We start from the raw sequence: 26,631 nt of genomic DNA, 5'->3' as shown, positions 1-26,631 counted from the left end.
ATGAGTGCAGTTCAGGAATTTGTAGAATTGTAAAATGAGTTAGGTTGGGAGGGACCTTAAAGATTGAGTTCCAACCCCTGTTACGCATGGATTTTTTTTCTTTGTGTGCATGTGATCATCCAACTCGTAACAAACATTTTCATGCTGTTGCACTTGAGATCAGAAACTTTCGAGATTCTCTTTGGGTATATGGTGTCCACTTCTGCAACTTCTATGTTCTTTGTGCTTTTGCAGGCTTTATTATAATATTCCTTCAAAAGAGGGCTTCATCTCTGGTGCAGGAAAACACTGGAGTTACCATTTCCTTGTAGATCGGTTTTTGTAAGAATTGATCTCAAGGATGCCTACTTCTTTTTAATTTTTTTTATCTTCTTGAAATAATTAGCAAAAGTCAAGTCAGATCCCCATCAGTGTTCTTGGCCTTACAAAAAGGAGTGCCTCTGGTGTAGAAAATCTAAAGACGGGCAATGAAGCTGATGAGGGATCTGGAGCACAAGTCTTGTGAAGAGCATCTGAGGGAACTGAGATTGTTCAGTCCGGAGAAGAGGAGGTTCAGGGGAGACCTCACTGCTCTCTACAACTGCCTGAAGGGAGGTTGTGGTGAGGTGGAGGTCGACCCTCTTCTCTCGTGTACCGGTGATAGGATGAGAGAGAATGGCCTCAAGTTACACCATGAGGTGTTCAGGTTGGATATTAGGAAAAAAAAAATTGTCAGCAAGAGTGGTGAGTTATTGAAACAGGCTGCCTAGGAATGTGGTGGAGTCACCAACTGTGGAGCTGTTCAAGAACAGTGGAGATGTGGCACTGAGGGACATGGTTCATGGGCATGGGGGGGGATAGGTTGACAGTTGGACTGGATGATCTTAGAAATCTTTTCCAACCTTAATGATTCTATTATTCTATTTTGACACCTGTTAGGTTCATGCTAGTGAAGTGGTCCCCACCCTTGCCCATGTATTGATTTCCTTCCCCTTCCTCTTCATCCCATCCCCAATGTTAGGTACTGAAATGATGAAGCCAAGAGTAGTTCTACACCATAACAAGCAAAATGAAGCCCTCCTCTAGTAGAAGCTGTTGGTACTTGATGTTTTCCTGAGCAAGAGTGATCAGACATCCTGAGAGAGCTGATTCCCTCTTTCCTCTCTAAGTGCTTTGATACCTTTTGTGCTGTTCCTTGCCTTTTGTTACAGTGAGATTGCCACATCACTTTATAGCCTGTTAGTCCAGTGCTCTCTGGTGAATCTTGCTCTGTGTTCACTTCTTCAGTTGAGACCTGTCAGTTTTCTGTGTTGATCTTATTTAGTGTGCAGTTTCCAGATGAACTCTGCAGGAATTTCTCCCATTTCTGGGAAAGCCTGGGATTAAATTCATTTGCCAGAGCTCTCTGATGACCTTCCAATAACATTGGCTCACTTTAAAAACAATGAATAGAGCAGAAGACAGAAAATAGGATCTTGTAGAGACATAATGCTCTACAGAGTCCCTAGGGGCTTTGTAAACTGTTCCTTTATTTTCAGCTGCTTGTTGGCTTTGTTGAGATCTCCTTCTTTGGATGTTGAAAGGCATACCTGAGATTTGCTGGTGTGATTGTGGAAGCACATGTCAATGTTTAAGTTCTGCTTTTTTGCTGAAGAAGACAAAGAATGGGTACAAGTAGTGCTTCCCTCCCTTCCTTCTTCACAGAACAAACAAACGAAAAAAAAACACCCAGGAAGTTTGTATTCCCCATAGACATGCAGAAATCCCCTGAAATATCATTTTGAGACACTGTTCAGTTGGAATAAGTGTTAAGATTTGTGCAATTGTGTCTGGATTCTGTTGAGGCTACCTCAGCTGTATGAGCATCAGCAGATACAAACTGAGAGTTGGCAATACCCCCTCCACATCCTGCAGGACCAGCTCTGAGCCTTTTCCATAACTGGGGGAGGGGGGGGGGGGGGGGGGGGGGGGGGGGGGGGAGAGAAGGTGACTTACCAGAGTAGCTTTTTCATTAGACCCACAATTCCTTTTGTTTTTTTCTTGGTTCCACACTGTTTTCCATGAAGTCTTCATTACTCAGGAACTGTTTACATGGGAAAGGGTCCTTTTTGTAGTTTTGAGTATGAAGATGTTGACAGTGTGATGGACTGAAGATGTAATCAGATGAGATGTGGTTGGAAAGCCTTTCCTTTTGGTGTCAAGACATGTCATCTTTAATTTGGTGAACAATATGAAAGAAGCAGACTGCAGATCATGGGCTGACTCCAGCCATATAGGCACTATGGAAAGCAGAATTAGTGTTTGTGGGCACAAGTCTCCTTTTCTCCAGAGAAAGGGGGCAGCTTAGCCTGCAGAGAGAACTTCAGTGTCAGCTGTGACAGATGGAAGTGAATTCTTTGCTATTCATGTGGTAGGATATGCTACAAGGCTCACCATCAGCCCAGAGGCTGTGTGCAGAAAGCTTTGATTTCATACGGCTCATATAAAGAGACTGCAAACCAGATAAGGGGAAGCTGATCTCTAGTGAAAAGGTTTTGATTGTAGGATTATAACCCTGACTGGTCAGGCCAATATCCCGTATTGCTCCAATCCTTTCTCTAACAGTGACTGAGAGATTATACTTAAGGAAAGGCCAAGAGGATGCATGATCCAGCCTTCTTTCTAAGCACCTTGTATGCTGGGGTGTTGGAAAATGCCATCCTTTTAGCAGCTTCCTAGAAGTTCTTCCTTGAATCCATACATTCTAATTCTCCAGCTTATTTCTGAGACCTATTTCATCTGTTTCACCCCAAAAGATCCCACTTAAATATCACATACCACTGAAAGTGCTCTTTGTTTCTGTCTTCCTCCCAGTTTATTTTTTTTCCTTTACTGTTACACAATTAGGTAGTTCCTCCAGGTTGCTGTTCTTGGCCTTCATACACTGAAAGAGACCATGCTTGCCAGCTTCTTACTGGTATGTTGCAGGATGGCTGCAGTGGATTAGAGCACCCAGTTTCACCCTGTGATTGTGCCTATGGCTGAACACCCAGGGAGGAGCTGGAGGCTGCAGCCGGTGGGCACTGCCATTTTCCTGGAGGGCTCCCTCAGCTCTCAGTCATTTGCTGCTCTTGCACTTGATGACTGGCAGGTTACCATGCTGTCCTTTCACCTCACTAGCTCAGCTGTGTGCACAGAGCTGTCTCTGCAGCCTTTCTTTTCCTCTCCTGTGAATAGGTGTTCCTGATGGCATACTATCAGTGAACAGATTTCACCAGTAAGATCGTTGCTAGTCAGCATAAAGGCCTATTGCCACAAGATGTTTTTCTCTCCTTGGCACTACTGATAGTTGGGATGTAGTCTGAAAGTACGAATGTATCTGAAATTCCTTCTTTCCTCCCCACAAACCTAAACTTCAGACATTCTTTTTATGTATTCTTGCTCAAACCTGGGGACTGGATTGCTCTCCCTTCATATGGGCATTAGCACAGTGCTCTTTTTGATTGGATGCTCCATTAAATTGTGTGCTTTTCTTTCATTTTAAGAGAAGGTTGCTCATCGTGACTTGACATACCTCAGTCAGAGGACAGAAGCTGCCTTGGTGGTGGTGTTATGTTATGAGGTTCAGAGCTTTGTGCTTTAATAACATCTCAAATTATTTAAACAGAATCTAGATGGTTTGGACTCTAAAATGTGTTAACTTAGGGATGGTGCAACAAAGTTATTAAAACTAAGTGGTTTCTTTAAATCTTGCTTTCCTTGGGAAAAAAACGTTGGCTTCAGGCAGATTTGCTTGGCTACTTCTAAGCAGAGGTGGCTGAGCCCTATGCTTTCATGGAAGGCTGAGAACTTTTGCTTTCAAAGCAATCATGGAGAGCAGCTTGGCTGAAACTGAAATGGATCTGAGATACATTTCCTTCATTGTGCTGGGGTTTGCATTTAGCTGAGCCTGCATTCAACCACTTCAAGTAGCTCTAAGATACTTACCTTCTTTTATTAAGGTGAATAATAGTTTTTTCTGCTGATACAAGTCATTGAACTGGCCTGTGGTGGGCAGAAGTTCAAAGTTGACAGGGGTGAAGGTGCTGCTTCTCTTCATTGAAGGTAGTTTTTTAGACTGGCAAAGCAGGAACCTGAAATTGTGAATCCAGGCTCAGCGTGTTTGTAGATTATGGAGGAGGGACTGTAGGCATTGCAATATAACCAACACAGAGCTTCCATTGATTCTCAATTTCCTTCAATAGTGCCTAAGCACCCAGAAACATGTTTTGTCTTTAGTAAAATGTGCAGTAGCTAAAGCATGCTTTTTGAAAGGTGTCTGTCCCGCCTTGGTTTGAAAAGAGCAAGAGATCTGAATCTGCCATCTTCCATGTTCCAGGTGCTGGTGCTTAACTTAAGAAAAAAAACTCCCATGAAAAACAGTAACTTTCAGTCATAAAACCTCAGCTTCTAGCAGAAGATGAGCCAGGCAGGGGAAGCCCTTCAGTTTTGTAAATTTGCTTTGTAGTAACATGCTTCTGTGCTAAATTAATTTGCCTTCCAGTTGCCTTTCGGATAAGATGCACGTATTTTAATAGAGTTTAGATTTCAAGTGACCAGATTGGCATCCTGCAGCCTTATTTCAGCTCCCGGTTTTTAGTGACCATTAGGTGTGGATGCTGACCTATTGGTGACTCTCATGTCTCTCTCCCAGTTGTAGGCAAAGCCAGAATTGCCTTTTTGTTGTTGTTGTTGTGCTCTGCAGGCACAGGAATATGCATTATTCCTAAGTGTCTGAACCTGAGCTTGGTTATGCTATGAAGTATTTTATGTGAAGTGCACTTTCCTTCTGCTTTTCTTGACACTTTCACCTCTGTGTCTAGAAAGAATGAGGAGTGGTTACTCATCAAGCAAAAGTGAGGCTGATGAGACTTTGCACATTAAGCAGGAGGAAAAACAAAAAGGAAAAATGTGAAAAAACAGGAGGAAAAGGGAAAAGGCTAAAACATTCAGCAGAAAGGTAGTCAAATATTTTCTCACTCTCAAGATGGTATGAGGGAAATGGCAGAATGCATTTGGGTTCTGGGCCTCAAGACTAGCTGGTTACTTAGGTCTGCAACCTATTCCAAATGTGACAGCAACTCAAAGGTAGGGCTTTTTAGTATGTTTTGTTTTTTGTTTGTTTTTTTTTTCCCCTCCAAATGGGTTTTCTTTAACCTTGCTGTCTGTTTTTCTGGTTGTGGTAAAATTGTTGTTCATTTTTTCCCTGCTGGACTGGCAGCAGTAATTGTGGCTGTGGAGTATTATTAGAAGTGTTTCTCTGGTAGCCAGCTTACTCTGGCACATTGAGCACAGAATGCATAATTACACATTTCAGATTGAGATCAGTTTGAAAAATTGTTGTGAGCTTTTGCCAGCTCAAATATAAATTTCTTATGTCATTTCTTTAATACAATTATGAACGGGACTTCAATTATTTTTACATTAAAATAAGACTTACAACCTCAAGTGTTCTGTAATAAGAAATTCTCAGGATCTGGTTAGCTGGCAAAGCATTGGCAAATTGAGGATCAAAGTATAAGTATGGATTATTGCAACAAATCTGCCCTGAGGAACAGATTTTGAAGTGTTGTTTTTCTTCTTTTTTTCAAGAATGACATTCAAGAAATTCTTCTGGCAGGCACGGTGATGTGGTGTAATGTTGTGAGAGATCTGTAGCAGAATGAGAAGACACATGCCCAAGTCATAGAGCTGTTAAACTTGACAGATAAGGAAACTTATGGTTTATGGATGAGGAATGATAATTTGCGTGGGCTGGGAGAATGGAAGAGCGTGGTGACAGTTGTGGACTAGATGGCATTGCTGGCACATGTGGAAACGTCTTACCTAAAGGCAACCAGGACAAACTTGTAACAAGAACTCTTCCATGAACTTGCTAAAACAATTCCTCCTTGGAAACTGGATGTTGCAGCAATGCAGGAGTTAAACAGATCATACATGCATCTACAAGAATTGCCATGAACTTTTCTAGGATGTTCAGACACAGAGTGAAATCAGTGTGGGCCACAGCTGCTACTGGCATTGATGGTGTTGTTTCCTTTGTTAATATCATCTTTAGATCAGCTACATGGGAAACAGATTCTGCTGGAATTGTAGATTGTTCAGATAACAATGAAATCTGAGCTTCCAATGTAAAAATGAGTTTTACACCCCTGAGCACTTTTGTCTTTGAGGGGAAAAAAAATGCTCAGAGAACTGCTGAATATGGCTGAGAATGTACCGGGATTTCCCAAGGGTAGGAAAAAAAGTGGGTCAGCCATGAGGACATCACCTTTGGGCAATTCACCAGCTGTCTGCAAACTAAAAAAACCGTAAGGCGGCAGTTCAGAGAATGTTACTGTAGATGTGCTTAAAACATGAGGTAGAGGAAGGTTAAACATGCTCCATTGAGCGTGCTCCAATGGAGAGATTTTTTTGTCTGAAACATGGTAGAAATAGTTGCAGGAGGGCTGCAGAGAGATGGTTGAAGTGACTAACAGCTGGCATGATAAAATGTTTCCATCAGTCTCAGGAAATCTCTTCTGTATAATTACAAACAGTCTCTGCTGTGATCAGCAGTGAGCTTGAAAAACAGGGAAAAATGTCCCACTTAGGCTCATTTAGTCTGGTATGATGTAACAGTGCAGCAAGTGGCACTTGCCTCACTCTAATTTTTGTTAGATTTCAGAAGGCTCTTGGCAGCACAAAGTCTTAGTGTCGTGTCTGTAAATATGTGTTTGTTTTTTAAAGGGAGATAGAAGCATTTGGGTTAGAAAAGACATGTATACGATCATCTAGTCCAACCATCAAACGATCACCACCGTGCTGACTAAAGCCACATCCCTAAGTGCCACGTTGACACATTTCTTGTAGGGTTACAAACACAAGGTGCAGAGCTGGAGGAGGGCATCCAAGGAGAGGCTCCTGACGTGCACAGTGCCGTGAGCAGTGATCCTTGGGATGGAGGTTTGTTTTCCAACACATCAGAATCCAGATGTCACATGTGGACACTCACAATCTGCAGCAAGTGCTCAAAATGGACCCTGAACTTCACTAGTTTTAGTTTATATACAGTTTTGACAGTTCTTGTAAAATTAGTGGTGTTTCATCCAAAAGTTGAAGTTGCATGTAACTTCAATGGAATCCCTCAGTCTGACTTCTTTAGGATATATTCTTTTTGTACAAACTGAGGTGATCCCATCTAGGAAAATGCTGGGTGCAGTCCCTTCTTCATCCTTCTCTGTCTTCCAGAAGTTGAGTCCATATATGAAGTACAGTGTTCTCTGCCTTGGCACTTAGTGTATGCTCTTATCCTCTGAATCCTCTTGCCCATTCCATGGAGGCATTCAAGGCCAGGCTGGATGTGGCTCTGGGCAGCCTGGTCTGCTGGTTGGCAACCCTGCACATGGCGGGGGGGGTTGAAACTAGATGATCATTGTGGTCCTTTTCAACCCTTCTATGATTCTATGAATAGCTTTTTGAGGAGTATCTTGATATTTGCAGCGACTTCATCTAAGACATGATTTGAAGATAAGTATTATTTTTGCTGGAATGCGGGTTGAAAATGGTTGGTCTCAAGCTGTAGGCCTTTAGGTCACTCTGCATTAGGTTATATTTGGGACCATTAAGCAGCTTGTTCCCAGTTTGCTGTACAGCTGAGCCAGCTGCTCAAGGTAAAATGTTGTTCTCCAAGACTAGTGGCTCCAGCCAGTAACTGCTGGGCAGAGCTCTGAAGAGAGGCTTGTGGTGGTCTCATAGAGGATGGTGGTAAGCTCCCCACAAAAGCCCTCTGCAGGGAGAAAGCAGAGGAATTGCCTTAGAGGGATGCTCTAGGGTACAAAACAGTTGATTAAACAAACTAATCCAGGAGCAGCTGCTGAGAACGTACACAGTCGTGAAGAAAAGATCTCCAAGAGCATCGTGTCCAACCACTGACCCACCCCCACTGTGCCCTCTAACCGTGTCCCTCAGTGCCACATCTCACTGTTCTTGAGCACTTACAGGAACAGTGACCACCAGCCTCCGCAGCCTGTTCCAATCTCTGTGTGATGTTTAAAGGTGCAGGCTGAGCTTGACCCTAGAACCATAGAATCATAGACTGGCTCTGGTTGGAAGGGACCTTGAAGAGGTTCCAGTCTCCAACAAGTATAACCTCTGGTAGCTCTTGCTTTTGTTCAGATATATTTGTTCTGGCTACCAGCGTACTACTCAGGCTTTGCAAATAGCAATCAATACTGGCTCTGCAGGTAGTAGATGAGCTTAAACTTCAGTTAGTGCTCATTTTAAGCAGACTATGATATTTGTTTGTTGCGTTAAAAGAGGTTAAGTTGATCATGTTGCAGGAGGGGCTTCTTGGTTTCCATTTATTTAATTTTCTGCTTGGTTCAAAAATTGGAGCAATTTGGTTCAAGGAGTTTGGAAAAAAGTAACAGACTAATTCTCCTTTAGATGTGGGTTTTGGCACAGAAATAACTGCTGTATTTGACTGCTTTGTAATGTATGCTAATTCAGTCTCTGAAAGAATGCATTAATGCACTAACGTCCAACATTTTGGCTTGTTTGGGACACAGTGAGTGAAAAGGAATTGTCTTGGGCCACATCTATGAAGACTGCTCTGAAAGTAATGCCTCTTAATTATTTCCATGGAAAATACAATCCATACAAAAACACTGTTTAATGGAGCGAATTCTCCGCTGTAAAACACTATTTTTGTTCTTCACAGCTACCACCATTAGTTATGCATTTGGACAAGGAATAAACAAGAGCCTACATGCCATATTCATAACAATCTGCACCAGTGGAGGTGACCCACTGTTTCTGTTGCCACTGCTGAAATGTACCACCCACCACTTCAATGTGTGACATCCACTGTTTGGACTCCACAAACATTCAGGAAGCACCAATGAATGTCAATGGCTGCCATTGTTTTTGCATGGAGGAATTCAAGTCCACACTTTTGCTCTATGCACTTCCATGTCAGACGCCATTCTGTCGTGTGGCAACAAAACAGAACAGTATATTGGTGGGAAGGTTCAACCTCTACTGCCACCTCACCAACATCTGCTTTTATGTCAGCTGGAAATGGAGTTGCATATCAACAAATGAAATTGATAATTTTTAGGGCACTCTCAAAATCTGTTCTCAAATTCCTTTCTCAAAAAGCAAAGCACAGCTGCACGCTTATTGCTGCTCACAGGGCCTGTGTTCAGGCACTGTGTCACAGTGCACACCACCATTTGCCATAACAGAGTCAGCCCCACACTGTGCCCTCCTTCTGTGCTGGTTTCAGCCTGTGCGGATAGCACACCGCTGTGTGGTTGTTGGGAGTGATGGGTGCAGGCTGTTTGCTGGGCCAGATCTGCTGCCCTGGTGGTGTGCAGCCATGAGTTAGACGTGCCTGAAATTGTGTGTTTGGGGCTTTGCTTTCCTTAGGTCATATGCTGATAGTTGTAAGTGACTGTGCAGACCACAGTACCTTCACTTGGCTGTGTAAGCAGGTAAGCAGTAACAGTGCTGTCAAGGGGTGTCTGCTGTCACATTTATTACACTCTACTTAGTGCAGCCCGGGGTTAGCAGTGAGTCTGGAGCTGCCTCTTTTGATTGCAGCATTTCAGATTGTTTTTCAGTCATATTTACGTCACTCTTTTATGGTCATAAAACAGAAGCTTTTCAAAGGTGAAAAATAGTCCCAGCATCTTGCAACCTCGCCTTTAGATCTTTATTTATTTAGTTTTACAGAAATGAAATGCTATGAATAGCAAATCCAGACTTTCTAAGGCTGATGTCCTTGCATACCTATGAGAGGAGCATGTCACAGAGGAGACAATAAGCCACAACTGCTAGGAGTTGAGCCCACTCTCTGAGCAGGATTCAGAACAGCAGAGGCAGGCAATGAAGGGAGATGTGTCTGCAAGGAACAATTCAGAACCTTTCGAGCTCCTGCTGTCAGACTTACCCTAACATATGACTTGTTTCAAATTGCTGTTTCAAATTCAGCAGGAGGTATGATGTGTTCCAGGGCTGAAGCACTGTTAGTGCAGTGCAATGTATTTTCTTCTAATCAATTCTCTTATATTGTCGCATGCATTTCTATCCTAATAATAGAATGCTGGTACAAGGTGCAGCTTATTTATACAAAGATTTAAGGATACATATTTTTGTTGTTTTAACACAAGGTGTTTCATTTTTATGGTCGGTATTGTGTGCTGGAAACAGATAAAGTTTGTAGAACAGTGAGAGGATGAGTGCCTGCTGTTAATCCTGCTGTTGACTGAGCCCAACTTCTGCTGCTCAGTTGCACTTGGAAGCTTTGCTGCTGTTCTTTCTTACTTCTAAGCTCTCCTGAACCTTCTTTTATATGCTCATTCTCTGCTGCTTTGGTTTCATTTTGGCCTAATGCTGGTAAACCTTTCTCTTAGTGGGATCTTTCAAACCAATATTCATGGTGGGAACAGTTAAGTTATGCTTAAGTTCTACTTAAGACATTTTTTTTTTCTTCCTCTCATTCACATATTGGAAAGAGAGATTGAACTGACTTCCAGGTTGCACCTTACTGGGGTTGCTGCTCTTGTTTTCAGATGTCTGGTCTGATCTCGCCTAAAAATCCTTAGTTCACATCCACTTCTTAAGACATCATTGGGATCTGCAGTTAAGGTGGATCCCTTTTCAGGATGGGTGACAACGCTTTGATCAAGTGATGAGGGTTCTGGGCTACAGCAGTCTAAATAATCTACACTTGTTCTAATTGTTTTAATTTGTAGGCTTCCAGTGGTGAGGATGTGTCCTGAAATAGAGTGGCATGTTGTGATTCCTCAACAGTGAGATAAAGACTCTTAAGACTGTCCCAGGACCTTTAGTAAGATGGTGAGAGACAGACCTCCAGAGCTTTGTTCTGCTGTTTAATAACCACTCCGAGTCTGGTGACTTTTCAACTTGGCTGTATTTTGAACGCTACTAACAAAGCATACCAAGACTGAAATGAACTAATATAGGAAAGATGTCATACAAATAGTAGAGCTTTCTTCAAGGAAGATAGCCAAGAGGATATCAGGAGTTGAGAATAAGAGCAGGGAAAGCATATAAAGTGTCTTACCAGAACGCTTATGCTGCCTTCAGCAATCGGTGAACTGACGGCTTCTTAAACTAAAGGTGAAATGTTTGCATGCAGCTCTTTAATGGATTTCTAATTGTTATTTATTTTAATGAATTTGTCAAGTCAGTTTATGAATCTCTGCAAGCATCCACAGTGAAGAGTTCTTCAGCTCGCAGCTTCTGTGAAGTTCCTTTTGCTTATGTGAGTTGATTTCTGGGAAGAACACAGATGTGAACCAGGGAGATGCATTTGATGTAAGGCTCTGCCTGATGGGTTACAACATTGGGCACTGCATTGAAATAATTCTCATGCAGACTTTCCTCCTAATTTTACTACTGGTGCCTGCCACAGTCACACTTTTCTGTTGGTCTACGTGTTCATGTCAGTTCAGTAATTGCTGCTATATTACATCAGTTTTCTTGCAAGCTGCCTTAAAATTAAAGAGACCATTTAACCACGTATACTATTCACTGGAGCTGCCTAGATACCAAACAGAAGGAACATATAGCAGATCAGTGTGTCAGAATACTTAGTGAGGCCTGTTAAGCATGGATTTTTTTTTTGGATATATGTATTTTTTTCAAGGACCAGGACTAAATTTATAAAACACTACAGATTCTCCAGTATGGGCTGGAAGAGACAGCAGTAAGCAAGAGCTGATTTCACACTTCAGGATGCTGAGGTTGGCCAAGAGACAGTTCTGTTATTGTCACTGTTTCTTTCTCACACCTGCTTTCATTCTGCTTCATATGCTATTTCTAGGAAGCCAGTTTCACAGTGTCTTAGGCTTCCTCAGCGCTCTTCCTTCTCTTCTTGGGATATGGATACAACTGTTTCCTGGAAAATAGTACATTTCCTACAGGAAGAAGACAATCTGAAAGTTTTTGTCTTCCCAGTTACTGTCTTCCAAGTTATGTGCCTTTGCATTCTGTAATCTCTACATCTTAAATCTGAACGTGACAAAGATGTTTCAGAGCTCACATACTTTGTTACCACTGGAATCAGAAACATCCTTACTGGAACTTAAGAGAACTATTATCCTTCCATCTCTGCTCCAGGTCCCGGTAAGTTCAGTGAGTCCCCACTCATTTAACTTATAGAGGTGGTGCTCTGTGCTGTCTGTTGGGTACAGCCCACTGACCATCTTTCACCACCTCACTTCCGTAGCTACACCAGCAAATTCATGCCTAGCAGGGGGCTGGCAACAGGCTTAGATGCTGGACAAGCAATATTTACACTGTATTTAATTTTTTTGGGGGTGGAATACTGCATACCACATATACACTTACCTTTGCATAGAAAACATAACTTCTGCCCCTTCTTTGGCCCTTTCTGGGACACTTCTGGAGATCTTGATCAACGTGTGTTGTATTTTTTGTTATGGCTGTAGGCAGTGCTTCATGTTACTCTGATAAACCCTCAGTCAATATGCCTAAGCTTGTTTCTGCAGTGTTAATGCTGCCTCAGGATCAGATTTTTGTTACGTTATCGCCGTTTTGTGCTGCTTCTGCCATCTAAAACAGTTTGAAATTTGTCTCAAGCTATAATTAAATTGTCTTTTTTGTTTGGCTGCACCACTGTGGCTGTACCAAAGCGTATCTAAACTTTGTTATGTAATTCTTTATCACCAAATGGCTGCTACTCATGGTAGTTCCTCAGGAGGATTTTATTCTATTTCAAAGCCAGTAAAGCTTTCTGGGACTCCTTGAATGACAAACATACTGTTGTGGGTTTTTTTGTGCAGTTAGTATAACATTGATAAAGAAAAATGGTATATTCAGTACGACAGCAAGCAGTTCTGTCTTGCCTAGCTATGGATACTGTCTCTCTTCTAAAATTATTCTTTCACATTACTTCCTGCCACTGCTTACTAGACCAAAAACTTCTCATGCGCATGTGGCATCAGTGCATGCATCATGCCCCATGTTTTTAGGAATATTGCTTCCAACAAGTGAAAAATAATGCATAACTGGGTAAAACTCCCAAATTCCTTTCTGTCTGTCTTTGTTGCTACTGCCAACCCCCCATTGTGGCGCTCCAGCTGACTCTGTACTGCCTACATGCCAGAGCTGCACTGTGCTGTGCGTGCCCTCATTGAGGGATGCCGAGAGACTTTCGTGTACCTGCATCTCTGTACAGCTATGTTAATGCATTTTTGTATTCTTGTAACACTAAGGGTTTAGGACAGACTTTTGACTTTTTAAATTACATGTAATTAAATGTCTTTTATGTAAGTAATAAAGAACAGCCAGCCCCAGGAAGGATTTTAGGGAGATTCTCTGTCCTGTACAGCCTGCAGTGAGGTACTGTGCTCTTGCCTCCCAGCACATGCAGAGCTCATAGGGGTCATGGGTTGGATCACTTCCACTGTTCTGGCTTGGGAATGGCATTAGAATTGCTCATTAGGAGTAAGAAAAAAAAATGTTCTGCTGCCAAACACAGTGTGTATTTTTTTCAGTGGAGACTTTTCCAGTTTCTTACTGCCATCAATAGCTGGAGGCTGAAAGAGCTGCTGCCCCATACAGACGCAGAACTCTATGGGAATTCAAAGTATTTCACAGCGTCTTTTCTTCTGAAATTTCTTTATAATTCAGTTTCCTTCCTATTTCTCTTTCATCATTTTGATTGCACTCGTATCAGATGTTGGATTGCATGAACACTTCACAAAAGCCCTCTTACTGCATTATATTCCGCTGCTTGGTTCTTCCACAGTTATGTTCTATTTCTAGAACAGCATCTTCTTTTGAGGTGTTGCGTATATTTTCATGTTTGATCATCCTCTGTGTCTTGAGACTTGTGACATATTTCTGTCTACCTCTTCCTTGTGCACACTGCGTTGCTGGTCGCTTCCTGTCCTTCCTTCTTGGTCCTTTCATTGCTGGGGAATTTTCTCTACTTGAGCTCATAATTTAATGGGGACTTTCTTCATTTTTTTTTTGGCCTGAAGAAGTGTGGTGATCTTTCATTCTCGTTCAGTATTTATGGTGTTGAACTTATTTAACTTTGCAGTCAGAGTGCTGCAGTAGCTCTCGTTGTTAGGAAGGGAAATATGGAGTATCTTTAGGGAAGAAAGGTAGAACAGCAAAGAAAGCTTAATAAAAGATCTGTGCAGCCTGGCCTACTTCTAAAGCAAGCAAAGAATCTTAGACAAAAAGACAAAATGCATTAAGAAGATCATCTATTTGTCCTGTTTCAAATTAATTTTCTTCTAGGGCAGAGCTAATGTGTATCTGAAAGTCAATTTTATAGAAGAATTGTAATAAAAAAAAAATGAAACAAAATTAATTTCGGTGTAGGCTATCTGGAGATCCCTGTAAAAGCAGGGAAAGAGGCATGAGGTAGAATGTAAACACCATAGCAATAAGATATTTTTCTATATCTTTATTTGATAATTTTTAGCAGTGCATATGCTGTGAGGAGGACTAATTTATAGATGGCTGAAGCCCTTTCTAACCATCCCCATCTTCTTTGCTTGGCTGTTCATCACAATATCTTTAATCCTGGCTCTCTAAAGGCCCTTCAACCCTATTGAGATGCTTTTAGGCTTATTGAATGCAATTCCTGGCAAACCCATCTGATTTGTGTTGGATGCCATCCAATGAAAACCATAAAAACTGCCCGTGTTGCAGCTGCTCTCTTAAAACAAGACCCTTTTGCCGGGTAACTGTAACAGCTCTTGCAGCATTTGGCATTAGATTCTCCTTGACTTTTTGGCTGTCAGGCACAAGAGCACTGGACTCCTGCATGGTATAGCTGGTATCTATCACCTTTTTAGTTTGTGCTGCTGACCTGAAGCATGGTTGCATCTGCCAAGTGTATGCATGGATTGAGCTCGGGTATCTGTATGGTGAGTTAGCCTTCTTTCCTAAGAGACTGGTTCTGAATTATAATTAATAATATTATAAAATTAATATTATATCATCATATCAGGTAAGCAAAGCCTGTGAAAATGTAGCATGTACTTCTGCCATAACCTGTATTAATTCTACCATTCTTTACCTCCACCCCTTTTTTCCTCAGATAAATGGCTCATTTAAATTGGGAGCTACTAAAATACTCTCTGGCTGGCAAATGCAGTGCCTAGCAGCAGTCATCAAGGACGAACCAAACATGAGTGGAGGAGGGGAGCAGGTCGACATCCTTCCGGCCAATTATGTGGTCAAAGATCGCTGGAAAGTGGTGAGTAGCTCTGCCTTTGTGCTTCCTTTGGTGGCCCCAGAAGACCACCTCCTCCTGTAGTAGTACAGAAACTTGCTTGGTTAGTCCTGGGCTCCAACAAGCAACTGTGGAATGGTATTATGGTTTAACACTTTAGTAAGATGCTGAAAGAAGATATTCTAAACACCAGAGCAATATTGACTATCTGGTATTTTTAGAAGACTAAAGCTGCCAGGGGTTTTTAGTTAGGATTGAACTGTTGCAGCTGTCTGAGTCATCTTTTAATAAGAAATTTGGATTTCGAGTTATTCTGGCAAAGAATACTAGAAAAGTGCCTATAAATAAATTACATTACAAAAAGATAATTCAGAAGCAAATGCTTGAGGTTATAATGTAATCTACTTCAAAAGTCAGAAATTCCATAATTAGCTTGTTGGTAAACTTTGATGTTAATTTATTTTAGCACTTTTTAAATTACATCCTCACATATTAAGAGTTCTAGGTCTTTGTAAGTCAGCTGTCCTCTCTAGTGTGCAAGCTGAATGGGGTAGCCATTCAGCAGCCATTTCATCTTGTGTGTACGTTGTGTGGCTGCAGATCTTAATATCAATGGCATGACTGCCATTTGAACTCACCTTTTTGTGTTCCTTACTGCTGTTGTGTCTGTGTCAGGAATGTTTTACTGGGTGATGTAAGAGGATGTACTTCCTTTTACATGTAAGGCTTTCTCTCTATTGCTGGAGTGAGGTGCCTAGGAGTGAATGGGTGGAAGTAGCATTATATCATCACCTCAGACAAAGAAAGGAGAATATAACGTTAGATTAAATGTTAATTAAAATCACGTCTGTGCCATTGTGTCCATTTCTGACTTGAATTACTGGCAGTGTTTGAATCATTAAAATCACTGCACAAAACTCTCTAGTTTGAACTGCAGATGATTTGTAGTAGTAGCACTAAGGAGTTTCTCTGTGCTGACCAGATGCGGCACAGCTGCCTCCTGCGTTTTGCAGTGAGTTGTGGATAGCAGAGGATGAAAGAAACTCAGAACTGGGCTTCAGCTCCATGTTGAGGATAGGTTATTTTCAACAGCCCACTGCAGATAAGATACCATCCTTTGTTAGTGTTACATCCTGCCTGTATCTCTTTGTTGCTCTTAAGAAGTTACACTTTGCTTTGTTTCTGTTACTCCCCCATTGCCTACCTCTCTTTATCCTAGCATTTTGCTTGTGGTTTCTCCACGGCCTGCATGGCTTATCCCCTAACAGTCTATTTATTTTTAAGCAATTCAAACTGCTCCTCAATCTCCATGCTTCCTGAGAGCAGATGGAGATTCTCTATTTTCTTTGCAATTAGATATCAAAACAGAGACAACCCCCCACCCCTTCCCAAAGCTTTCCGGAGCAAATGCAGGGAAGCCTTGCTGTGCTCTTGCAGCTTTTGGCTGGGGCACGTACATTTGTTTTGGAATGCTGGTGCATGTGGAGGCCAACTGACGTATGGGATCTGAAACTTGTTCTGTGCTTATGGACTTCTCAGGAAGTGCTGTTTGCAGCTTTTAGCCAACAGTCTATCTCACAGACTGAGATTTCCTCAGACCTTACAGTTTGATCCATTGATACACATTCTTTGCAAAGCTGACATTAGATGCAGTTCTGATGCTAGCTGTTGCTTTGAGTATCTTGATACAGATACTCTTGCCCTTTCCTCTGGACACTAGCTAGTTTGGGCTTGTGCCATTCCTACAGTTCATCAAGCCTCAAGGTTCTATTTCTTGGCTGGGAGTGCTAAAATGTCTTCTGCAAATTATTATATTTTTGTGTGTGTGTGTGTTTTTCTTTCACAGTCCAAGCCAAGTAACTTTGTTCATGGATGCTGCAGGACTCTTTAGGAGCCTAAAATATATCCAGTTATGCTCCTAGAGAAACATTTCAAACTGATTTTGAATTTCTGTTGACACTAAGCACAAGATTCAGTGGCTTTATTATTATTGTGTGAGCATGGGGACAGCTAGAAGCTCTACCAACTACTTTACCTCAGGAAATACAGAAACGTGCAGGTGTACTGCCAGCAACAACTAACTCTAAGTGGAGTAACTACCCTTCCTGTTTTGTAGTGCTAGCTTACACTGTTCTTAAATACTGCAGTGAGATCATGACTCTGCTTGAAGTGTCTGAGAAAATGCATCATTTGCTTAAGGCCAGAAATAGCACTGAGAAATCCTGATTCACCCATGGTATTTTGCTTTGTGTTAACTCAGTTGTGTTGTGAGCCCTCACTGCATGGTCATTGCTGGGCCCCTCAAGAGTACATGCCCATTAGGCAGGTCTTTTGTGCATTTGCCCCTTGGTGTGCCTTGTGTCAGCGTGTGATCAGTCAGAACAGAGAGCTGCATGGGACTCAGAGTAGTCTGGCAGAAATATACCTCTATTGGCCCAAGGGATTGGGTACCATAGGAGCAAGTTACACATAAAAAAGGGGGGTGTTCCTTAAGTGAGTGTAGTTTATTGGTAGCTTTTTTTTTTCTTTTTTTTTTTTTTTTTGTCATAGGCATTTCTGAATTTAACACATAGCATGCAACCTGGACAGGCAGAGCTTTGCTGTGGGTAGTGGATCCTGCTCAAGCAGGTGTGTGGCATATTTATGTGGCACTGGGGCCGAGATGCCAGAAGGTTTTTTTGTGTAATTTGTTCTCCCATTGTGACTATCTCTGGCTGGGCATCTGCTTGAACCTTGTGCTTCTTAGCGCTGGCACACTTCCAGTATTGAGCCAAGTTCTTATTTTAGATCAGTTTAATGTATTCCTTGAATTCCTTTCGTCCTCTCTTCCTATATGCTTGGTGACAAATTCTGACAAATGAAGATGTTAGTTCATTGCAGTTAGCTTGGCAGTAGTTCATTTTCCCATTGCTCCAAGTGAGTAAAACTTGGCTTTCTGACAATGATTTGTTGTTGTTATTTTAGGAGAAAGGAATGGACAGGGAGTACTTGTGCCTTTCATCAAAACTTAGGGACTTGAAGAAGTAGTCTTTTGCGTCATCATTCTTTACCTGCAGATGTTTTAACTAGATGAAACTTGAATGGTGCTAGAACCATGCAACTCTCGCTGAGGCCCCACAGGATGACTTGATCCAAATATGCTCTTTCTGATGTATGCTGCTACACTCAAGGATGGGAACTAAAACATGGCCTGTATATAGAACTAAGTCTAAGTGTCTAGGTGGCTTCTCAGTTTGTGCATGTTTTATCTGAGTTAGTTACCCCTTGAGATCAGTGCAACTCCTAGGTAAGTGAACTCTGAGTTTGGTGAATATCAGTCTATTATTTCTTCTTGTTAAGTCAGATGAAGCCTGCTTACCATTTCTGGATGAGCTGGCCTGTTGAGATGGGCTGTAAGAGTTGCAGACTTGACCACAGAAGTACTCCTAACAGGTAGATGCAGTAGTTACTGTTTGCCCTTGGCAGCATCTGAAGCATATGGATGACAGCCTTGTCCCTGGCTGAGTTCGCTGGCCTTCAGTTTGGTATTTCGCTCTGTCTTAAGAGCTCGTGTTCTGCTTCCTGACCTTGCCACTGACACTGGGACTGAACTTCTCTTTTCCTGGGAAGGTCTTATCCGTATATAATATCCTTGGAAGGCAGACTTTGATTAGAACAGTGATGTCTTATTCACTTGCTAAATAAAAGATCAAATTTGTAATTAAAGGCTATTTTTGGTTTCGGGGGGGGGGGGGGGGGGGGGGGTGGAGTTGGAGGATTGCCTTGTTATTCTGGCCTGTCCCTCTGTGAAACAGTGCAGTTTTCCATTTTCCCAGTGGACCTGTACTTTTTTCCTGCCAGAGTACTTTTTCTGCTTAGTGGGAAGGCCTTTTTTTTTTTTTTTTTTTCCCTAGGTTCTGAAGGATTTTGTTGCAAGTATCTTTCTGGATAAATCCAAAATGTTAAGGATATATAAAGGATACTTCAAAGGGAATAGTCTGTGTTTTGTGTAACTGCTGACATGTCCAGAGGGGCTTTAGGTATTGGCTTGCTTAATTGGGATGTAGAAATTTTGTGTTGGTTGTCCTGAGAGAAGCCCAGTCTGGGGAATTCCTTGAACCCCCTCATCAGAGCTTGCTACACCAAGCAGAATGGCTTTTTGGTAACAGTTTACCAAAGGGCTTGATGTGTCATGAAGACTAGAAAATGGAAGAAGTGCTGCAATGTTCTAAATGGTGATGTGGTCACTGGTGGCATACTGAAAGGACTGTAAGCATGTCTGAAATGCAGCTGACTTAGCTTTAGCTGTCTATGTATGAGTCAAAATAGATACCTGTATTTGGTAGGTGAATTGTTCACTCAGCTCCTCAAACATGGATACATAGCTTCCATGCAGGCTCTTACATTTCGGTAGAAATAATCCTGCTACTGACCTCAGCCTAAAGAGTAGTTGGTCTGATGAAAGGTAGAAAAAGGATGAGATTAAACTATTCCCTGGGAAGAAAAGCATGGGCTGGGTGATTCGTGATTACCTATTATGTGATTTTCATTAGACGTTCCCTTCTCTTTCTTGATTTTGTATTTAACAGTTTCCCTATTTATTTTCTTGAATGGTATGTGTCCATCTCTCATCTGTGTCCAGCAGAAAGCTGTGTGGAATTCACCTTAGGACAGTGGACTTCCATAGGTTATCCAAGCAACAAGGAGATGCCTGCATGGAAGCCCTTGACCTCAGCTAAGGCCTTCAGTTGCAGTATAACAACTTGCTCACTAACAGAGAAAAGGAAATGGCTGCTGATTGCCTCTGGATGTTGCTGAAAGACCAAAGAGGTTGGCAGTACTGGTAGTGATGAGCAGGACCATCTGGTGTGCTGGGAAAAGTATGCTAGAGGATAATTTCCATAAAGGAGTGACTAGAATGTATGTATAAAATCAGCTTTCTGATTCAGAAGAAACTTATCTTAATCTCACATCATCTTGCATTTGTTGCTCTATAGACTTACATGCATCTTCTAATTCATTTTTTTTTTCCAGGTGAGCAGTCTTAATACCTGAACCTTTCCTCCTGAATCTGCTTTTCTGATACACATTTTCTTTTGTTTCTTCTGAGGTAGCAGTCCTAGGCTGTCTAGTTTGTCCATCCTTAGTTTCCCAGGCTCGCAGTTATTCTCTTAGTCCTGAAGTGAACTACTTCTACCTCTTAAGGAGCTTCTAACAGCAAAGTGCTCAGTGATGTATATTGTACACAAGACCTTCCTACAGATGCCTACAGTGTTGCTATCCTAATTGTGTAACTGTGCTGTTCCATTCACACTGTAAGAGCTTTGCATTTTGACAACTTTATTGGGGACTGTCCATGTTGCGGCCAGTGAATGGAAAAGGATCTTCGTGTGCTGGCTCAGAGGTATTTCTTGTAAGATCAATTTATTGAATTTGCAACCAGGCAAGACATTTGGGTAGCCTGTGTCCCCTGTTCAATCCTGCTGTGTTATATTTGTTACCGACGACTTTTGTTTATGATGATGTGCATTTTCCCACTGAGACTTCTCCCATCTTCCTTCAAGGTCCTCCCAGGTCCCAAATAAACTTTTTGCCACCTTCAGCTTTTGCTATTCCTTTTTTCATCTTCTTTGTCATTAATATGCCAAGGAACAGAAGATCCCATGTACTGAATACTGAGATATTACCTGACGTGTTACTGTGCTGAATGTAGCATTGATTTGATTGAAAGATTTTAAATAGCCAGCTCACTTTGTATGAATTTCCAAGTAGAAGTAGAGCTGCACTATAATAATTTATGAATATGTGCTGACCTAGATATTGGGATGTTTATTGTTTGAATATGCCTGTGCAGCTCAGCAGAATGTTGTGAGGAAAAATAACAAGGGAAAAGAGAAGAAGAATGGCTCCGGATAGCAACTCTCAAAAGGTTACCCAGAAATAACTTCAGAGACAATACTTAGGGTATTAATCCTAAAAGTACTACAGTCTCTTGTACCAGCTACCATGTAAAAGTGTTTTTCTTGACCTGGGGGGCAGGAAAGCAAATGTTTTTGGTCACCTTGTGAAGAAAATCTTGCCCTTGAGACTCTGGAACTTTTATTTATCAAACTGGACAGATGCACAGGACAGGCTATGTGATGCAGAAAACATCCAAAAACATCATTTAAACCTCATCAAACATTGTGTAAGATACATGTTCGAGTGTCTGGCTGATTTAAGCTGCCTTTTCTCTTCAGATGTGACTGTTGCTTTTGGAAATGAGCAGTCCTCAGGGCTTCCAGAGCAGCTGCAAACACAGTGCATGCGGAATGCTGAAGAAATGGGCTGCAGTTAGGTTCAGAGAATAAGTGCTGAGTGGATCAAAGGAGCTCTGGTCTAGCTATGCTGTAAACCTGAAGTTGTTCCTGTACAACACAGCGTGCTTTAAACATCTAAGAGAAACAGGAATTTTTTAAAAAGTAAAGGAATTGTCCTGGCAAAGACACTGACATTTGCAACACTTTAGGAGTCTGTCTTACATACATATGTATATCTATATGTACATATGCTTTCAAGTCTCAGCAGAAGGCAAATCAAGGAATCACTTTCCAGGAAAAGCTCAGCTTGTGCTCTGAGTGGATGATTGCTCTGGAACAAGCAAATAACTTACATAAAGTGGGTGCAGATCAGATGTGCTGAAACCTGGGCATCTTTAGCTTTCAGTTTGTTTTAGCTTCCAGGTAGGGAGATGGTAGTATTGTGATGCAGTGCTTAGTTTTGCTTAGAGACACAAAAAGCTTCATTTGATGTAGCTTAAAAAATAATAATGACTAGAGATTGAGAATCAGAATGGAGAAGTTCCTGTGGCTTGTGCAGGACTGCTTTGAGTTAGTGCAGTTGTCAGTTCTCAGAAACATGACACTGAAGTAGCCTCACTAGCAGAGCAGGTCAAACATCTGAAAACTTCCAGTAGTATTTAGTTCTGTATTTAACATCTTGCGAATGAGGTTCAAACTTAATTTTATTTATTACTTGCAAACATTAATTCCAGCCACTGTAGTTGTGTTTTACTGCAGAGATCAGTGTGCAGAAGATGAATGACAGTTTTTATCTTTCACACTCTACATAATCATTCTGCTATCTCCTTAAAGGGTCTTTCCTTTGATTTTTGGCAAGAACATTATTGGCATAATAGGCTTTACCGTTTGCTTTTGTATGTATCACGTGTCATCACTTGCAGAGCTTGTTTTTTGTTGTGCAGCAAAAAATTTATACATAGCACAGTCAAGTGGGCAGCTGGACTTCTGCCTAACTGTGCACTGAAGGGATTCAGGCACAGCACAGACTGGGAGCTGAATTTGTTCCTGCCTGTGCATTAAAGAAGCCAGTGCCTGGCTCTGTGGGAGACAATTTGTTGCCATCTCTCTTGTGCATTGTACCGAATCTCCTTGTACTTTTCTAGTTGAAGAAGATCGGTGGTGGAGGCTTTGGGGAGATTTATGAGGCAATGGATCTGCTTACCCGGGAGAATGTGGCCTTGAAGGTGGAATCAGCTCAGCAACCCAAGCAAGTTCTCAAGATGGAAGTAGCTGTGCTGAAGAAGCTGCAAGGTAAGGCAAGAAAGCTCTTTGAACTCAAAGATAGAGGTCACTGTGCACGTTAACTATTATAATCCAGACTTGCAAATGTTTTTCATAAGTTTCTCTTCATCTACTTTATATAACCATTAGGTCATGGCATGAACCAGTGACTGAGCATCTGGTGAGGGAGTTTGGCCATCCCTGGGAGCACAGGTGTGAGCAATTCACCTGTGTGAATGGAAGGAGTGAACCCTGGGTTCACTCCACCCTAACCTCATTTGAGGGCTGGCAACCAAAAAGGAAGCATCTCTACTTGGAGATTGCCTCCTTTGGTTGTTTTCTAATGAGCACTTATTCTCAGAAAGAGGTAAGCTATTCCTCCTTTACTACTAGAGTATGACCAATGCCTTTCTTTGGTAACCTGAAAACTAGTCAGTGGTAGCTATATCCTCTGCCTTGTACCATACAAACCTGCAATGTTACGTTAAAAAATGTAACTCAGAAAATTACTGCATTCTGCAAAGCGTCCTATTCAAATGGGTTCCCACTATAGGAGCTGCTTTTGTTCACTAAGTTAAAATAATAATGGGGAGACTAAAATTGAGTTATTGATACACTAGTCTGTTTTCTTTAGTGGTATTGATTAGATAATACTAATTAGGTGATACTTATTAAAGCAAGTGATGTCTGACTAAGAAGTAAAGTTAGATGGTTGCTCCTGAAGGACTGGAATGGTGGTTGTGTCTAAAACACTGAGCGTGAAGGAGTCTTCATGTAAAGTGGTTCAGTAGTAGATAAGTGCAAAAAGTGCAGCAGTTGCTCTTGGTTGAGGATATAGCAAGGGCTCTTCTACTAGAAATTGAGAGCTGGGGGAGGATGGAAACAATTTCCAAGCCTGCCCTTGACAAGCTGAGAACTCCTGTCTGCAAAAGTGCAGTTGTACTGATTTCTTGGTGAGGCCAAAGGCAGCTACTGGCAGATACAGTTTTTATGAAAGGATGTGTTTTCTTTGGCAGGATTTGCACTTGAGCCAGAGAAATGTCTTCTCACGAGACAGAGAGCTGTGTATCACAGAATCACAGAATTGTAGGGGTTGGAAGGGACCTCCAGAGATCATCAAGTCCAACCCTCCTGCCAAAGCAGGTTCCCTACAGTAGGTCGCACAGGTAGGCATCCAGGCAGGTCTTAAACATCTCCAGAGAAGGAGACTCCACCACCTCCCTGGGCAGCCTGTTCCAGTGCTCCGTCACCCTAAGTGTACTTATCACTAAGTCTCGTGCTCAGATGTATTGTGGCCCTATGTCAGTGCTTGTACCTTTTCACCCTCTAATCCAATCAACTCTGGAGATTTTGTACAGGGGTAACTTTTACAGGTCTTATCAAATATGGGTTAATGTCTGTGTCACACTGACTCTGTAGTGACTTGCATTAGTTTTGCATAGTCGAGCTTTTACAGGATGAGGACTGATAAAAGCCTTTTTGGAATACGCTTTATTATAATAGATACTTCTATGCTTGGGAAAGGGGATGAAAGTAAAGAAGAAATCAACCCAGATCATTAAGACATTATTGCTGGTGATATGTGAAAGGTCTGGATATGCAGAGGCTCTTGGAGAACAGCAGAGCAGGTGGCTGAAAGCAATGTAATGAGAACCTGCAAAGCAGAGATTTAGATTTTTGCATTTGGTTGTGTGCTTGGAACTGCTCTCGAGTGAGTGAGCAGTGTGACCGTGTAGAACGGCTTGTTATTGGAATAATGAGAAAGGATGCTATTATGCTGGCTAATGTCAATGCATACTATATCCAGAGCAGGGAATGCTTAAAAAGCATGACCTGAAAATACCAAATCAGAGCTAACATCATGAAATGTTCAGGGAACTGACTAACACATTTACTTTTCCATCAGTGTTTGTTGTTGAAAATAGCAAGTGCTTGAAAAGCAGCCAGAATTGTATGCAGCGTGATCTTGGTAATTTAGGGGTGGGAACAGAAAACTAGGAAAGTTCACTGGGAAACCAATTAGCAAGTATTAAGGAACAAAAAAACCAGAAGCAGCACAAGTGACTGTGCATCAGCTATCTGGCATTTAAGAATGACAAATTACTTCAGCCATGTTTGCACAAATCGAACTGCTCTGTGAAGAATATAGCTTTTTTTGGTTCAAGGTTAATCCCCAAATGCTTTACTGAAATAAATTATCAAGTTAAAATAAGAAATAAGGTTGAGAGATTTGGGAATAATGCATTGTGTATGTTTTCATAGTGAGCTGTTGAGGAGAGGTGTGAAGTCTTTCAGAAAAGGAGGCACTGACTTTGGGCAAACAATTGGTGGAAGAGAGTAAGGTGGTGATACTAGCGTAGATGTTTGTCAGTTTGTGCTTTTCCAGATGAAAAGCAAGGGGAAAGCCCTGTAGAGTCGTTCTGTTCTGATCCTAGTTGATTCAATTTTTCTGGCTGCGTAAGACTTTTATTTGTTTAGGTACAATGTCTTTGCCAAAGATAAGATCCTTTCTGGCTTTTGTTGTTACTTGCAAGGATCCTGGATCACCCTCGCTTTCCCAGTCTCCGTACTGTCTGGGAGGTACCAGCAACAGTACCCTTTTAGACTGTGAATGAAACGTGATTAAAAAGCTATCTGAATCCTCACTGCAGGATGATATTCCAGCAATCATAGCTAATAGCAGAATCAGTGGCCACAGAACTAAAACACTGGACTTCTTGTTACTTGGATTCGCAGCGTGTTTACACTCTGTCTGCTGTAGGTAAAGTTCTTTGCTGTTAATCTGCACCAGACCTGAGTGCAGGAGTCACTTGTCATTTTTGTTGGGCTTAATTATCTCTGGCTGATCTGTCCCTTCCATAGTTGAAGGAATAAGCAGGACTAAGCTTATCCACAGCATCAAAAAACTTTTGAAGAAAGCTGCTGTGTAGTTCTGAGCTAGTTAGCGTTATGGATAGTTAGGATCCACATCAGCAATGGAAGTTTTTTACAGTAATAGACTTTTGTGGTGTAAAGCAATAAGAAAATAGTATGTAGTTTGTAAGTGTAGAGATAATAAAGTAATAGTTTAAAAAAAATACAAAAAGATCTTATTTTTCTTAAGACAGTTAATAGGGAATTATCCTGTTAGTGGTGAAAATCTTGCCTGTGACAAATTCAGGAGCTGTTTCAGGAACTGTTTGGCACGTCTGCAAAAGAAATTTCTGCACAAATACAGCTTCTCTATCAGAAGAGTACTAGTTTAGTGCCAAGCCCTTCTTTTATTACTTTAGTCACTATTAAATTATTTTCAAGTGAGATAATTATATACAATTGTACCACTTGCAAATGGCTTTATCCTTAGTTAGTGTTTTGTCTACTTTGCAATCAAGTATTTTGAAACCAAGTCTGAACTGTATTGTCAAAGTACTTCGTGCAGATAGAGCTTGCATCCAGTACAGAAAGTTGTTGATCTAGATACATCTGAAAGTGTTTGGCTGTGTTGGTAAGGCTTTAGATCATGTGTGTTAAAGAGGAATAGAAATAAGGTGTGTATGGCGAAGTGAACTCAAAGTTGCTTGTCCAGAGAGCAAGGGCTTCTATAGGGTTGTCTGTGTCTACATTAGCAAGCAGTATAATATGAGCAGATCAGTAAGTTACAGCAGTTGCTGAGAGCCTATGCATCTTCACTGTATATGACTTGAGGACTTTTAGACATAAATAGAGTGTGGTCTGGGAACTTTGCTTTGGTCTAACTTCAACCAGTCCCTTGGTATGAAAAGTTCTTTTCATCCCCCCCATAGTGAGACAATTTGATGCTATCTGAGGCACCAGTTGTTGATGTGGACTCTGTTTCCTTCATGATTTGGGAACTACTTGGTATGGATC

General features: G+C 41.5%; 1 protein-coding gene across 5 annotated transcripts in view; it reads left to right on the top strand.

Moving 5' to 3' along the window:
* The window catches only part of TTBK1 (tau tubulin kinase 1), a 94,728-nt gene that overhangs the window by 1,594 nt on the left and 66,503 nt on the right, over nt 1-26,631 (top strand). For 3 of the 5 annotated variants that reach the window (XM_048936690.1, XM_048936686.1, XM_048936691.1), the window contains exons 2-3: nt 15,089-15,247; nt 22,647-22,794. In XM_048936690.1, the coding sequence (XP_048792647.1) occupies nt 15,140-15,247; nt 22,647-22,794 (256 nt within the window). In that variant the 5' untranslated portion in view covers nt 15,089-15,139. Of the gene's footprint in view, nt 1-10,736; nt 10,840-15,088; nt 15,248-22,646; nt 22,795-26,631 lie in introns of all 5 variants that reach the window. The other 2 variants (XM_048936689.1, XM_048936687.1) reach the window with 1 other exon arrangement.

Source organism: Lagopus muta, chromosome 2, assembly GCF_023343835.1.
Source record: "Lagopus muta isolate bLagMut1 chromosome 2, bLagMut1 primary, whole genome shotgun sequence".
NCBI classification, from domain to species: domain Eukaryota; kingdom Metazoa; phylum Chordata; class Aves; order Galliformes; family Phasianidae; genus Lagopus; species Lagopus muta.
This window is presented reverse-complemented; position numbering and strand designations above follow the sequence as displayed.